At 45.5% G+C, this 15,059-nt stretch overlaps 1 protein-coding gene across 1 annotated transcript in view; it reads left to right on the top strand.

Moving 5' to 3' along the window:
- Window positions 1–235: 235 nt before the first annotated feature.
- Window positions 236–15,059, top strand: part of LOC132381586 (zinc finger protein 432-like) — a 28,681-nt gene continuing 13,857 nt past the window's right edge. Inside the window, exon 1 of the mRNA XM_059951080.1 lies at window positions 236–1,497. Coding sequence (XP_059807063.1) covers window positions 236–1,447 — 1,212 coding nt within the window. The 3' untranslated portion in view covers window positions 1,448–1,497. The remainder of the gene's footprint in view (window positions 1,498–15,059) is intronic.

The following is a 15,059-nucleotide window of genomic DNA, read 5'->3' as shown; positions in this document are numbered from 1 at the left end:
CACTCCAGTGCGGATTGGGAAAGGAACAGCCACTGCAACGAGAGACCGTGTGTGACACGCTGGGGGAGGTGAGCTCACCTGATCTGTGACTGGGAACGTGTTCACCACATCCTTGTTTTTGCACCAGTGAAACATTCATACTGTTGACCAAGATAAACTGATAAACCAGCAAGTTCACACCAGGGAGAGACTATCTGAGTGCAGGAAGGAGTTCACTCGGTCATATGAGCTGCTAATGCACCAACGAGTCCACACCGGGGAGAGGCCGTTCACCTGCTCCGAGTGCGGGAAGGGGTTCACTCGGTCATATGAGCTGCTAATGCACCAACGAGTCCACACCGGGGAGAGGCCGTTCACCTGCTCCGAGTGCGGGAAGGGGTTCAGTCGATCATACAACCTTCAGATACACCAACGAATTCATACCAGGGAGAGGCCATTCATCTGCTGCAACTGCGGGAAGGGATTCACTCAGTCATATGAGCTTCTGACACACCAACGAATTCACACCGGGGAGAGACCCTTCACCTGCTCTGAGTGTGGGAAGGGGTTCACTCGGTCATACGACCTTCAGATGCACCAAAGAATTCACACCGGGGAGAGGCCGTTCATCTGCTCTGAGTGTGGGAAGGGATTCACTCAGTCTTCTGTTCTTCTGAGGCACCAACAAATTCACACTGGGGAGAAGCCCTTCACATGCACCGAGTGTGGGAAGGGGTTCACTCAGTCGTACAACCTACTGATACACCAGCAAATTCACACTCGGAAGAGACTGTTCACCTGCTCAGAGTGTGGGAAGGGGTTCACCCAGTCATCAAAGCTGCTGGCTCACCAGCAAGTTCACACTAGGCAGAGTTCCTTCAACTGCTCTGAGTGTGGGAAGGGGTTCACCCAGTTGTCCAAATTGCTGGCTCATCAGCGGGTGCACTCTGCGGAGAAGTCTTTCAACTGTTCTGAGTGCGGGAAGGGGTTTATTCGGCCGTCTGAGCTCCTGAGGCATCAACTAATTCACTCCGGGGAGAGACCCTTCACCTGCTCAGAGTGCGGGAAGGGGTTTACTCAGTCATACAGCTTACTGATACACCAACAAATGCACACTCGAAAGAGACTGTTCACCTGTTCTGATTGTGGGAAGGGATTTGCCCAGTCATCTAAGCTGCTGGCTCACCAGCGTGTTCATACCGGGGAGAAGCCCTTCACCTGCTCAGAGTGCAGGAAGGGGTTCTTTCGACCGTCAGAGCTACTGACACACCAGCGAATTCACACCGGGGAGAGGCCCTTCACCTGCTCTGAGTGCAAGAAGGGGTTCACTCGTTCAGCTGATCTGCTGATTCACCAGCGAGTTCACACCGGGGAGAGACCGTTCACCTGCCCTGAATGTGGGAAGAACTTCACTCGGTCGTCTCACCTCTGGAGACACCAACGAGCTCACGCTAAAGGGACTGTTTAAATGTGTGGTTCATACGTGGGGATTTAAACACTGCAGCTGCTGAGAGCGTGGTGAGTTCACAAGTGACTGCAGGAACTGATTCTGCAGTTACTGCTGCTGTTGATCACATCCAGGTTTGGACTGTGGCTACTGGACACATTTGGGTTGTTTCCCCTGGAACTGCAGGTATAATTGTATTCTGCATTGATTATAAATAAATCTGTTCTGTGTGAATGAACTGGGCTTGAGGACGATGTGAAGAGATTTCGAGGAGATGCGGACAGGCTGAAGGGATGGGCAAGAACAAGGCAGATGGAGTCAAATGTGGAAAACTGAGAGATCATGAACTTCAGGTGGTGCACTTTGGGAAGGTAAACCAGAGCCAGACTTGCACAGTGAATGACAGTGTCCCGGGGAGTACTGGAGAACAGAGAGACCTCCATGTACAGATTTTGTTGACAGTGGTATCGTGGGTTGATGGAGTGGTGAATGCGTTTCAAACATTTACCCTTAGTGGTCAGGGGATTGAGTGCACGAGTCAAGATATCTTTTTGCATTTGCACAAGATACGAGTGAGACCACACATGGTGTTAATGTACAATTCTGGTCATGTAACTGTGGAAGGATAACATTAAGAAGGCAAAGGTGCAAAGGAGATTCAGAAGGTTGATGCCAGGACTGGAAGGTTTGACATAAAGAGAGACTGGATGGAATGTAGAACTCAATAGCACAGAACTCTTTGGCCCACAATGTGCTGGCATTTTAAGCTACTCTAAGGTCAATCTAAACCTTCCCTCCTACATAGCCCTGCATTTTTTCTATCATCCATATGCCTATCCAAGAGTTTCTTAAATTCCCATAATGTATCAGGGTAGGGGAGTGTAAAACTAGAGGGCATTTGTTTCAGGTGAGACAGAGAAGGATTGAAGTAGCTCATGAGGGCAAGCTTTTCACGTGGAGGGTGGTGGGTGTCTGGCTTACAATGTAGAGGAAGTGGTAGAGGCAGGGACATTTACAGTGTCAGAAAGACATTGGGACAGTTTCACAGACAGGAAAGGTTTAGAGGGATATGGGCCAGATGTTGGTAAGTTTGGGTTGGCAACTTGGTCAGTTTGGAGCAGTTGAATCCAAGGACTTGTCCCTGTGCCTCATACCTCAGACTCAGAGTCTGTCTACTGTCTCTCATGTCTTCACACAGGGATGGGCACTGAGGAAGGCTTGGGAGGGGCATCACCCTGATATTGATGTGGAAGGCACACACCCTCCCCCACCCCCGCTGGCCTGACCCTGACCTCTCACAGACCAGCTGGCCCTCATTGCCCAGGCTCATTGTGTTTTATCCCCCGTTCTGACCCCCCCCACTACCCTGCAGTGGTGGGGGTGGGGACACTCACAGCTCAGGACAATGTGGGGGGGGGGGGTGCTGATATTTCGGCGGACTGTAGTATAACTTAATCATGGTGATGGCACTTGTTTTTTATACCTGAGTGTCCTTGCTGAATGAGCCCTCTCTGCCATAACAGTCTCCATAATCATGCCTAGTGGTCCATAGTTCCCAGGGTTCTCTTTCCAGCCTTCTTAAATTGCTTTGTGGATTCAGAACTGACTTGCCCACAGAAGGCAAAGAGTGGTTGTAGACGGGTCATATTCTGCACGGAGGTTGGTGACCAGTGGGGTGCCTCAGGGATCTGTTTTGGGACCCTTACTCTTTGTGATTTATATAAATGACCTGGATGAGAAAGTGGAGGGATGGGTTAGTAAGTTTGCTGATGACACAAAGGTTGGAGGTGTGGATAATGTGGAGGGCTGTCAGAGGTTACAGTGGGCCATTGATAGGATGCAAAACTGGGCTGAGAAATGGCAGATGGAGTTCAACCCAGGTAAGTGTGTGGTGGTTCATTTTGGTAGGTCAAATATGATGGCAGAATATAGTATTAATGGTAAGACTCTTGGCAGTGTGGAGGATCAGAGGGATCTTGGGGTCCGAGTCCATAGGACGCTCAAAGCTGCCGTGCAGGTTGACTCTGTGGTTAAGAAGGCATACGGTGCATTGGCTTTCATTAATCGTGGAATTGAATTTAGGAGCCAAGAGGTAATGTTGCAAATATATAGGACCCTGGTCAGACTCCATTTGGAGTTCTGTGCTCAGTTCTGGTTGCCTCACTACAGGAAGGATGTGGAAACTATAGAAAGGGTGTAGAGGAGATTTACAAGGATGTTGCCTGGATTGGGGAGCATGCCTTATGAGAATAGCTTGAGTGAACTCGGCCTTTTCTCCTTGGAGCGAAGGGGGATGAGAGGTGACCTGATAGAGGTGTACAAGATGATGAAAGGCATTGATCGTGTGGATAGTCAGAGGCTTTTTCCCAGGGCTGAAATGGTTGCCACAAGAGGACACAGGTTTAAGGTGCTGGTAAGTAGGTACAGAGGAGATGTCGGGGTAGCTTTTTACGCAGAGAATGGTGAGTGCATGGAATGGGCTGCTGGCAACTGTGGTGGAGGCGGATACGATAGGGTCTTTTAAGACACTTTTGGACAGGTACATGGAGCTTAGAAAAATACAGGGCTATGGGCAAATCTAGTAATTTCTAAGGTAGGGACATGTTCGGCACAGTTTTGTGGGTGGAAGGGCCTGTGTTGTTCTGTTTGTTTTCTATGTTTATAAATTAAGGTACAACATTAGCCATCCCCCAGTCTTCCTGACCTCACCCCAGCCAAGTGTCTCACAAATTCTTTTCTAGCTTCCTACATACCTGACCATGCTCTGGAGATTTATCTACCTCGACACACTCTATGACACTCAGCACCTCCTCTGGTGTAATGTGGACTGTCCTCTGACTGCAGGCTCATCCTGAGTTAGCTGTTGCTGTGAATACAAACTCCAGCAACATAACTCAACAATGCACGGGGAATAACAGCGGAAAGATTCATTTCCAATAAATGAACACGCCTAGGGTAAATATTTCCTGCATCTTTTCTCTTGTTTGTGATGTCTAGGGTAAATATGATTTAGCTAAACATAAACAGAAAAGTTTGAATGTCCCTTTAAGGAAAGTAGGACTGTTACCTATATGATTACTGACACACACATGCAAATTTACTGTTCAACAGAAAGCAATAATATAACTCAAAGCAGTATAAAATAAAATGAAATTGTATTGACAACTATTTGAAACTACAACAAATACAATAATACCATATAATACAAAATAAAGAACAGGGACCCATCATATATATATAAATATTAGACTATAACATGCACATAATTGTTGGAGCTCATTTCTGCGTGCTCAGTCCAGTTTGCTTCACTTCATTCACTCATACTGAAACAGTTTTGTGCTGAGGAACAAATATTCATGCAACATTTAAGGAAAAGGTATCAAGCTTTCTCCAAGGTAGTGCGCTTACCAGCTAACTAAAAGTTATATGCACATTCTCTGTGAGACCATTGACTGCATGAGGATTTTCCCACATCAGTATCAACCTTTCCAAAAGAGTTCTATGAATGTTTCACCATGTTCAGTGTCCATTTCCATCTTCCTTCCTTCTCCTCCCTCGATCCCACACAGGTCTTGGAGGAGCCCTGTTCTCGAAATGTCGACTGTTTATTCCTCTCCAAGGATGCTGCCTGACCTGCTGAGTTCCTCCAGCATTTTGAATGTTTCTCTAAGTACTCATTTCCCCTTCTTTGGATGTTTCATAATCTTCTCTGCCAAAGCTATCTTTGTGCCCACTTTTTGCCCTTCTGAGTTCCACTGTGAGTCCCCTCCTGCATCCCCTATAGTCCTCTAGGGATTCACTTATTCCTAGCTTGCCGCCTCCTTTTTACTGATTAGAGCCTCAATCCCTCGTCATGGCAACACACACAAAATGCTGGAAGACACAGGAGGTCAGCAGCATCTATGGAGGGGAATAAACTTGATGTTTTGGGTCAAGACCTTCATCTGGACTAGAAAGGAAGGGGGAAGCCAGAATAATGGGGGGGGGAGAGGTAGATCTATGAGAAGGTGGGAAGTGAAATGTGGAAAACAAAGAGCTGGGAAGGAGGAGGAATTGGATAGGAGGGCAGAGTGGACTGTGGGAGAAAGGGAAGGAGGGACACAAGATAGGCAGGTGAGAAGTAGGGTTAAGCGAGGAGCCGGAATGGAAAGAGAAGGGGAGGGAGGGAGAAATTACTGGAAGTTAGAGAAAGTCGTGTTCATGCAGTCAATTTGGAGGCACTCAGGAATATGAGGTGTTGCTCCTTCAATCTCATTGGCCTTCTCCTGCCTCCCTTGCCTTTCACTTTAAGAGGAATATGCAGACAAAGAACTCTTGATTAAAAGCTTGGACCTTTTCCAGGCACACCTTTCCCTGCAAACAATCTATCCCAATTAGTTAACCAGGCAGCATGTATGGAAAAGAGTACAGTCCATGTTTTGAGCCAAGACCCTTCAGGACTGGAGAAAAAAGATGAGGAGTCAGAGTAAGAAGGTTGGGGAAGGAAGGAAGAATCACAAGGAAAAAGATGGAGACCTATCCATCAGGGATTGGTTTCCACCAATCAATGTCTCAGCTCCTTACTTCACTCCTCCCCCTCCCAGTTTTGCCTATCACCTTGTGTTTCTTCCTCCACTCCCTCCAACTGCTCATCTTTTTTTCCCCCGGTCTTGATGAAGTCTTGGCCTGCTGAATTCCTCCAACATTTTGTGTGTGTTGCTTGGATTTCCAGCATCTGCTGATTTTCTCTTGTTTATCCCAATCAGTTCTTGTCTAATCTGCTGAGTGTAGGGTGGCACGGTAGTGAAGCAATCAGTGTAACATTATTAGAGTGCCAGGTACTTGGGTTCAACTCTCACCACTGTAAGGAGTCTGTACCTTCTCCTGTGACCATGTGAATTTGTTCCAGGTGCTGTCGTTTCCACCATTTCTACAGCTTACGGGTTTGTGGGTTAATTTGGACTGGAAGGATCTGTTACAGTGCTGTATCTCTAAATAAACATAAAACAATATTTCCAACATTTTGTGTTGTCATTCCAAATTCCTGTTGTAATTTGTAGATGTGAGTGCTACTGGACAATAATCGTTAAGGCAGCTTGTCCTGCTCTTCTTGGAGACTGGTGTAATTGTCCTTTTCAAGCAGAAGGGAACTTCTGACTGTAGCAATGAGAAATTTAAAAGTCTTTGAACACACCTGCCAGTTGATTGGCACAGGAGTTGAAAGCCCAACCAGGTACTCCAGCCCTACCTATTGCCTTGCAAGACTTTACCCTTTTGAAAGACAATCTGATGTTGGCCTCCCAGACAGAGATGACAGGGTCACCGGGTACCGCAGAGATCCTCATAGCTGTAGTTCTATTTTTTTTTCAAAGTGGGCATAAAAGGCATTGAGTTCTTCTGGGAGTGAAGCATCACAGCTATTCACGATGTTAAGGTTTTGCTTTGTGAGAGGCAATGGCCTGTCCCACACTCAGCCCATAACCCTCCACTCCTTTCCTGTCCATATACCTATCCAATTTTACCTTAAATGACACAACTGAACTGGTCTCTACTACTTCTACAGGAAGCTCATTCCACACAGCTATCACTCTCTGAGTAAAGAAATACCCCCTCGTGTTTCCTTTAAACTTCTGCCCCCTAACTCTCAAATCATGTCCTCTCGTTTGAATCTCCCCTACTCTCCCCTACAGCCTATTCATGTCAACTCTATCTATCCCTCTCAAAATTTTAAATACCTCAATCAAATCCCCCCTCAACCTTCTACACTCCAATGAATAGAGACCTAACTTGTTCAACCTTTCTCTGTAACTTAAGTGCTGAAACCCAGGTAACATCCTAGTAAATCGTCTCTGCACTCCCTCTAATTTATTGATATGTTAAAATTTGTGCAAAAAACAAATTAAAAAAGTAGTGAGGTAGTGTTCATGGGTTCAATGTCCGTTCAGAAATCGGAAGCTGTTCTTGAATTGTTGAGCGTGTGTCTTCAGGCTTCTGTACCTCCTGGACAGTAACAGAGAAGAAGGCATGTCTGCAGCAGTGGGGATCCTTAATGATAGACACCGTCTTTGTAAGGCAATGCTCATTGAAGATGTATTGGATATCACGGAGCCTATTTTACAAGTTTCTGCAACCTATTTCAATTTTGTGCAGTAGCATCCCACCACTCCCTCTAACGACAGTGATGCAGTACTCCCCACACTACATCTGTAGAGATTTTCAAGTGTTTTAGTTGACAAACCAAATTCTCCTCAAACTCCTAATGAAATATAGGTGCTGTCTTGTCTTCTTTATAGCTGCATCAGTATGTTGCATCCAGGTTAGGTCCTCGGAGATATTGACACCCAGGAACTTGAATTTGCTCTCTCCACTTCTGATCCCTCTTTGAGGATTGGTTTGTGCTTCCTCATCATACCCTTCCTGAAGTCCACAGTCAGCTTTTTCACCTTACTGATGTTGAGTGCAAAGTTGTTGCTGCAACTCCACTCAACTTGCTGGTATATCTCTCTCCTGTATGCCCTTTCTTTACCATCTGAAATTCTGCCAACAATTGCTGTATCATTAACAAATTTATAGATGACATTTGAGCTATATCTCACCACACAATCATCGGTGTAGAGAGAGTGGTGTGCCAGTATTAGTTGTCAGTGGGGTGGAGATGTTATTTCCAATCTGCACAAAATGTGGTCTTCCAGTTAGGAAGTCGAGGAAGCAGAGGGAGGTACAGAAGCCCAGGTTCTGTAGCTTTTCGATCAGGACTGCAAGAGTGATGGTGTTAAATGCTGAGCTATAGACAATAAACAGCATCCTGACATGGGTATTTGTGTTGCCCAGGGGATCCAAGGCCTTGCAAAAAGCCATTAAGATCGCATCTACAGCAGACCTAATCTAGCGGTCGGCAAATTGCAGTGGGTCCATTCAGGTCCTTCCTGAGTCAGGTGTGGCTTCTAGCCATGACCAACCTCTCAAAACGTTCCATTACCGTAGATGTGAGTGCTACTGATAGTTGTTGAGGCAGCTCGCACTGGTATAATTGTTGACATTTTGAAGCAGGTGGGAACTTCCGACTGTGGCAGTGAGAGAGTGAAAATGTCTTTGCATACCCATCAATTGTTTGGCACAGGTTTTCATACTTACCAGGTACCACATTGGGTCCTGCCTCCTGAAAGACGGCCTGACATCGGCCTCCGAGACAGAGATCACAGGCTCACTGGGTGCTGCAGGGATCCTCATAGCTGTGGTTTTATTCTCCCTTTCAAGTGAACATAAAATGTGTTGAGCTCATCTTGTAATGAAGCTTCGCTGCCGTTCATGATGTTGGGTTTTACTTTGTAGGAAGTAATGTCCTAAAAACCCTGCCAATGTCACCTCAAACCTCTTCCATAATTATTTATTGGCTCTTGAAATAACCTTCCGCAAGTCATACCTGGTTTTCTTATACAGACCTGGATCATCTAACTTAAGTGCCACATATCTAGCCCTCAGCAGACTATGAACCTCCTGGTTCATCTACAGCTTTTGGTTTGGGAATGTACAGTAAGTTTTCATAAGCACACACTCATCCACAGATTTTAATGAAGTCAGTGGCGTACTCATCCAGACTCAAAGATGACTCCCTTGAACACAGTCCAGCCCACCGATTCAAAACAGTCCTGTAAGCACTACTGTGCCTCTCTAGTCCATACCTTCTTGGTCTTCACAACTGGTGTTGCAGTCTTCAGTCTCTGCCTGTACTCAGGGAGAAGGAGTATAGCCAGGAGATCCGACTTACTGAAGTGTGGGTGTGGAATAGCACGGTAGCCACTCTTGAACTGAGTGTAACAGTGGTCCAGTGTGGTGTTTCCTCTGGTACTACAGGTAATTTGTAGCTAATAATTATTTAATGATTTTATCAAGCTGGCCTGGTTAAAAGTCCCCAGAATGACAGTGAAGGCGTCAGGGTGCACTGTTTTGTGCATATTGATCCCATTGCTCAGATCATCTGGAGCCTGTTTGACACTGGCATGAGGTGGAATGTACTCCGCTACCAATATGATTGGTGAAATCTCCCGTGGCAGGTAAAATGGACGGCACTTAATTGTGAGATATTCCAGATCTGGTGAGCAGTATTGGGATGTCACCGACACATTAGTACACCATGAGGAATTGATCATGAGGCCTATACCACCACCTCTGCTTTTCAGAGACTCGACAGTCCTACCTTGACAATGTATATTTGAATTAGTGTCCAGCAAAATACACATGGTCCTAACGTCCCTCTGATACAGCACTCTAACTTCGGGATTGTCAATTTAATTTACCAGAGACTAGATTTGCTAGCAAAATGGTTGGTACTGGAGTCAGAGAGCAGACAAAAGACCACTCCACAGAGTGAACATGCTGCTGTCTAAACAGGGTAGATGAACTGGAATAGAGAAGGGCCTTTCTTTCCCTGCTGTGACTGCACCAAGGAATTTCCAGATGGGACAGGTAAAAGAATATCTTGCCTCATTACCCATATTTTCATCATTTCTGCTTAACATAGTGGATCTGGGACTGTGACATTTGATCATGGCCAATCCATTTCCCTCTCAACCCCATTCTCTCGCCTTCTCTCTGTAACTCTTCATGCCCTAACTTATCAAGTATCTATCAACCTTTGCTTTAAATATACCCAATGACTTTGCATCCACAGACCCCAGTGGCAAAAAACTCCACAGATTTACCACCCTCTGGCTAAAGAAATTCTTCCTAAGTTCTAAATGGTCATCCCTCTATTCTGAGTTTGTGCTCTCTGGTGCTAGAGTTCCCTATTCTATCTGGGTCTTTTAATATTCAATAGATTTCAATGAGATGCCTCCTCATTCTTGTCAATTCCAGTGAGTACAGGGGCAGAGCCATCAAACACAGCTTTTCACTCCCGGAATAATTTTCATGAACCTCCTTTGAACCCTCTCCTGTGTCAGCAAGTCTTCTCTTAGATAATGGGCCCAAAACTGCACACAATACTCCCAAGTGGCGCCTCACCAGCACTACATCCTTGTTTTTATATTCTAGTCCTCTCGAAATTAATGATAATATTGCATTTGTCTTCCTTACCACTGATTCAACCTGCATGTTAACCGTTAGAAAAATATGCACAAGGATTCCCAAGTCACTTTACACCTTGGATTTTTGAATTTTCTCCCCATTTGAAAAATACTCCATGATTTTTAATTCTCCTACCAAAGTACTTCTGCAGCCTCCCCACTTCCTGAACACTACCTGCTCCTCCACTCATCTGCATGTAATCAGCAACCTTGGCCACAAAGCCAACAACTCCGTCATCCAAATCGTTGACATAAACTTAAAAAGAAACGGTCACAACGCCAACAGTTTCGGAACACCACCAGTTATCAGCAGCGAATGAGAAAAGGCTCATTTTATTTCCACTCTTGGCCTCCTGCCAATCAGGCAATGCTCTATCCATGCTAGTGTCTTATGCTAAGCAGCTTCACATGTGGCTCCTTATCAAAGGCCTTCTGAAAATCCAAGTACACAACATCTACTGATTTTCTGTTGTCCATCCCACTTATTTCCTCAAAGATTTTCAACAGATTTATCAGGCAAGATTTTTTCCCTGAAGGAAACCATGAAGACTCGGCTTCATGAATTCCCACATCTCACACAAAGAACACAACCCAGCCCTTGGAGTCATCCTCACTGTTCTAACTTTGTACTAACAGACAATGAATAAAGAAGAAACGTACCAGATATGTATTTCACCAAAGCCTCCCCACTCTAACACTAATCCACTCATACAATGGTCGCTCCATTTGTCACTACCTTATTTTTATTCATCTTAGCTAATGAATCACTATTTGACTGCGCTGCTGGAAAACACCAAAAGCCCACAAACGCTTGTTTAAGAGATCTAATTAGTAGGCTCATAACAGAGGGATTGAAGCTGTCCTTGATCCTTTTGCTACATGATTTTAGACTTTTGTATTTTCTACTTAGTGGGAGAATGGAGAAGAGAGAGTGTCTGCAGTGGGTGGGGCCTTTGATTACGTTGGCTGCTTTTCCAAGGCAGTGAAAAGTGTAGACAGATTCCGCATTGGGGAGGCGGAGTTCAACTCTGCAATCTCTTGTGGACTTGGACAGAACAGTTGCCATACAAAATGATGCATCTGCAGAAGATGCTTTCTATGGTGCATCTGTAAAAATTGGTGAGCCTCATTTGGGACACACAATTTCCTTAGCATTCTCAGGAAGTAGAAGCCCTGGTGTCTTGATCGTAGTGTACATGTGGTTGGGCTACGGCAAGCTGTATATTTACAGCTAGGAACTTGAAATACTCAAACATCTCCACCTCAGCATCACTGACCCATCCATGAGCATGTGCTTTGCCCCACTTGCTGATGTCAATGACCAACTCTTTAGTTTTGCTGACATTCGGGGAAAGATTTTTAACACCAAGCCACAATTACTCGTTGTTATTGGAGACCTGGTCATCAGTGAACATAGATGGAGTTAGGGATGAATCTGACTACACATTAGAGAGTACAGGGAACCTGCGGATGCAGCCTTGTGGCACACCGATGTTGAGAATAATCATGGCAGAGGGGTTTGCTGCCTATCCTTACTAATTATAATTATCTACACTCTTTGTGATTTTAGTAACCTTTTTAAAGTCATCCCTTGGTTGCCTTCACCCCAGGGAACAGTCCAGACTTATTCAGTCTTTCCTTATAATAGAAACATGCTTATGTGAATCTCTTCTTCACCCTGACTAGTTTAATCAGATCCTTTCTAATACATGGCAGTGAGAATTGCACACACATTAGTCCCTGTGCTGTCTCACCATTGTCTGTAGAGCTGTAACTTGGCCTCTGAACTCTGGTATTCAGTGCCCCAATGGATGAAGGAAAGTAGGCCATATGCCTTCCTCATCAACATCTCTCATGCTGTCTAATTCCTCGGAATCATGTACTTGCAGTTGTTGGTCTCTGTTCTACAGTGCTCCCCAGGATCCTGTCATTCACATGCATATCCTATCATTATTTAACATCCCAGAACATATGACATCACACTTTGCCAAATGAAGCTCCATTACCCACTTTCCCAGCTGATCTTCGTGATGTTGTAACCTTAGAGGCAAGAAGTGGAAAGAGTGAGCAGTTTCAAGTCCCTGGAGTCAACATCTCTGAGGATCTATCCTGGGCCCATCATATTGATACAATTACAAAAAAGGCTTAACAGCTGCTATATTTTGTTAGAAGTTTGAGGAGAATTGACACTCAAATTTCTACAGAAGTACTGTGGAGTTTACTGTGGAGTTTTAACCAGCTGTATCACCATCTGGTATGGAGGGGCACAGGTGTGGAAAAAGCTGCAGAAGGTTGTAAACTCAGCCAGCTCTATCACGGGCACTATCCACCCCAACAAGCAGGACAGCTGCAAAAGGCGATGCCTCAGAAAGGCGGCATCCATCATGAAGGGCACGCATCATCCAGGATACGCAAACATACAAGAGCCTGAAAACGCACACTTAATGTTTCAGGAACAGATTCTTCCCCTCTGCAATAAGATTTCTCAATGGTCAATGGACCAATGTACACTTATTCAGTATTTTATCTCTTTTTGCACTATTTATAGTGTATACATGGTATGTACGTGTGTGTGTGTGTGTGTGTGTGTGTGTGTGTGTGTGTGTGTATATATATATATATATATATATATATATATATATATTTATAAAATACACACACACACACACACACACACACACACATATATATATATATAACCTTCTAGCTTGAATTCCTTCCCCTCCCAATAAAATAAATATTGAGAACATGAGATAATGAGTCCTTGAAAGTGAGTCCATAGGATGTGGGAACAGTTCAATGTGGGGGGAGGGAAGGGGCAGTGCTGTTGAGTGAAGTTATCCCCTCTGAGTGAGTAATAACTGTTGTAGGTTTTCAGAAATTAAATGAAGTGAGGCGTTTTATGCTTAATGAGACCTGCATCACATTTCATTCAACTCCAAAACCTAAACACAAAAGTGCACTAAAAACTTTTACATAAATACATCATCACTTCAGACTAGCCACTTACAGCGAAACCACAACTTGATGTAGGTGGTTCTGAATTATGTATATTTCTCCCAATTACATTACCCTACACAACCCCACCCCACAGAGTTCACTAAAACCAGCATTGTGAGCCAGTCTGCAATCCAGATCCTGTGTTTCATTGGGGGGTGGGGAGAAGGAGGAACTACAGGTGCCTCTGGTTGGTGCAGAGGTGTGGGGCCATACTTGCTGTGATGCCAAGGGCATGATAGCAGAATCTTCCAAATCCTGGTGAGCTGGCTTAAGGTGATCTACCAAAATCCATTTAGGTTTATCCCTCTTATCCATGATAGAAGATTTCTCTCCCCCTTCCAAAACACAGAATGAACCATTAAGGTGATGTTGGTGTGCATCATGCTGTTTAAAAACAAACGAGACAGAACGTAGGTCATCAGGAACCCAAGAGTGCAGTACACCATTGTGGGAATTATGAAAAGTTGAAAAGGAACTGAAGTTACTGAGGGGGGTGGAACGCTGTTGAGAGGCCAACCAGGCAGTTGTGGTGTCAAGAATGAAATCACCTGGCACTTGTAACAGCTGCCCGTATAGCAACTCAGCAGCACGTCCTCATTTGGAGCTGTTCTAAGCCCCTGCAGGACCAGTGGGAGCTGATCATGCCAATATTCATCGGTCAGGGAAGCCCTCAGAGCAGCCTGAAAGGAGCAATGAAACTGCGCACATGGGCCATTGGACTGCAGGTGATACACCGCAACATGATCTATCCCAACATGAGGCTCTGGGCCATTGGACTGCAGGTGATACACCACAACGTGATCTACCCCAACACTGAGGCTCTGGGCCATTGGACTGCAGGTGATACACCGCAACGTGATCTATCCCAACACTGAGGTTCTGGGCCATTGGACTGCAGGTGATACACCGCAACGTGATCTACCCCAACACTGAGGTTCTGGGCCATTGGACTGCAGGTGATACACCGCAACGTGATCTACCCCAACACTGAGGCTCTGGTCATTGGACTGCAGGTGATACACCGCAACGTGATCTACCCCAACACTGAGGTTCTGGGCCATTGGACTGCAGGTGATACACCGCAACGTGATCTATCCCCAACACTGAGGTTCTGGGCCATTGGACTGCAGGTGATACACCGCAACGTGATCTATCCCAACACTGAGGCTCTGGGCCATTGGACTGCAGATGATACACCGCAACGTGATCTACCCCAACACTGAGGTTCTGGGCCATTGGACTGCAGGTGATACACCGCAACGTGATCTATCCCCAACACTGAGGTTCTGGGCCATTGGACTGCAGGTGATACACCGCAACGTGATCTATCCCCAACACTGAGGTTCTGGGCCATTGGACTGCAGGTGATACACCGCAACGTGATCTATCCCAACACTGAGGTTCTGGGCCATTGGACTGCAGGTGATACACCGCAACGTGATCTATCCCCAACACTGAGGCTCTGGGCCATTGGACTGCAGGTGATACACCACAACGTGATCTACCCCAACACTGAGGTTCTGGGCCATTGGACTGCAGGTGATACACCGCAACGTGATCTATCCCAACACTTATGCTCTGGGCCATTG

The sequence above is a fragment of the Hypanus sabinus genome, chromosome 26 (genome assembly GCF_030144855.1).
Source record: "Hypanus sabinus isolate sHypSab1 chromosome 26, sHypSab1.hap1, whole genome shotgun sequence".
Taxonomy (NCBI): Eukaryota; Metazoa; Chordata; class Chondrichthyes; order Myliobatiformes; family Dasyatidae; genus Hypanus; species Hypanus sabinus.
The sequence above is the reverse complement of the archived record's forward strand: the minus strand, read 5'-3'. Positions and strand labels throughout refer to the sequence as shown.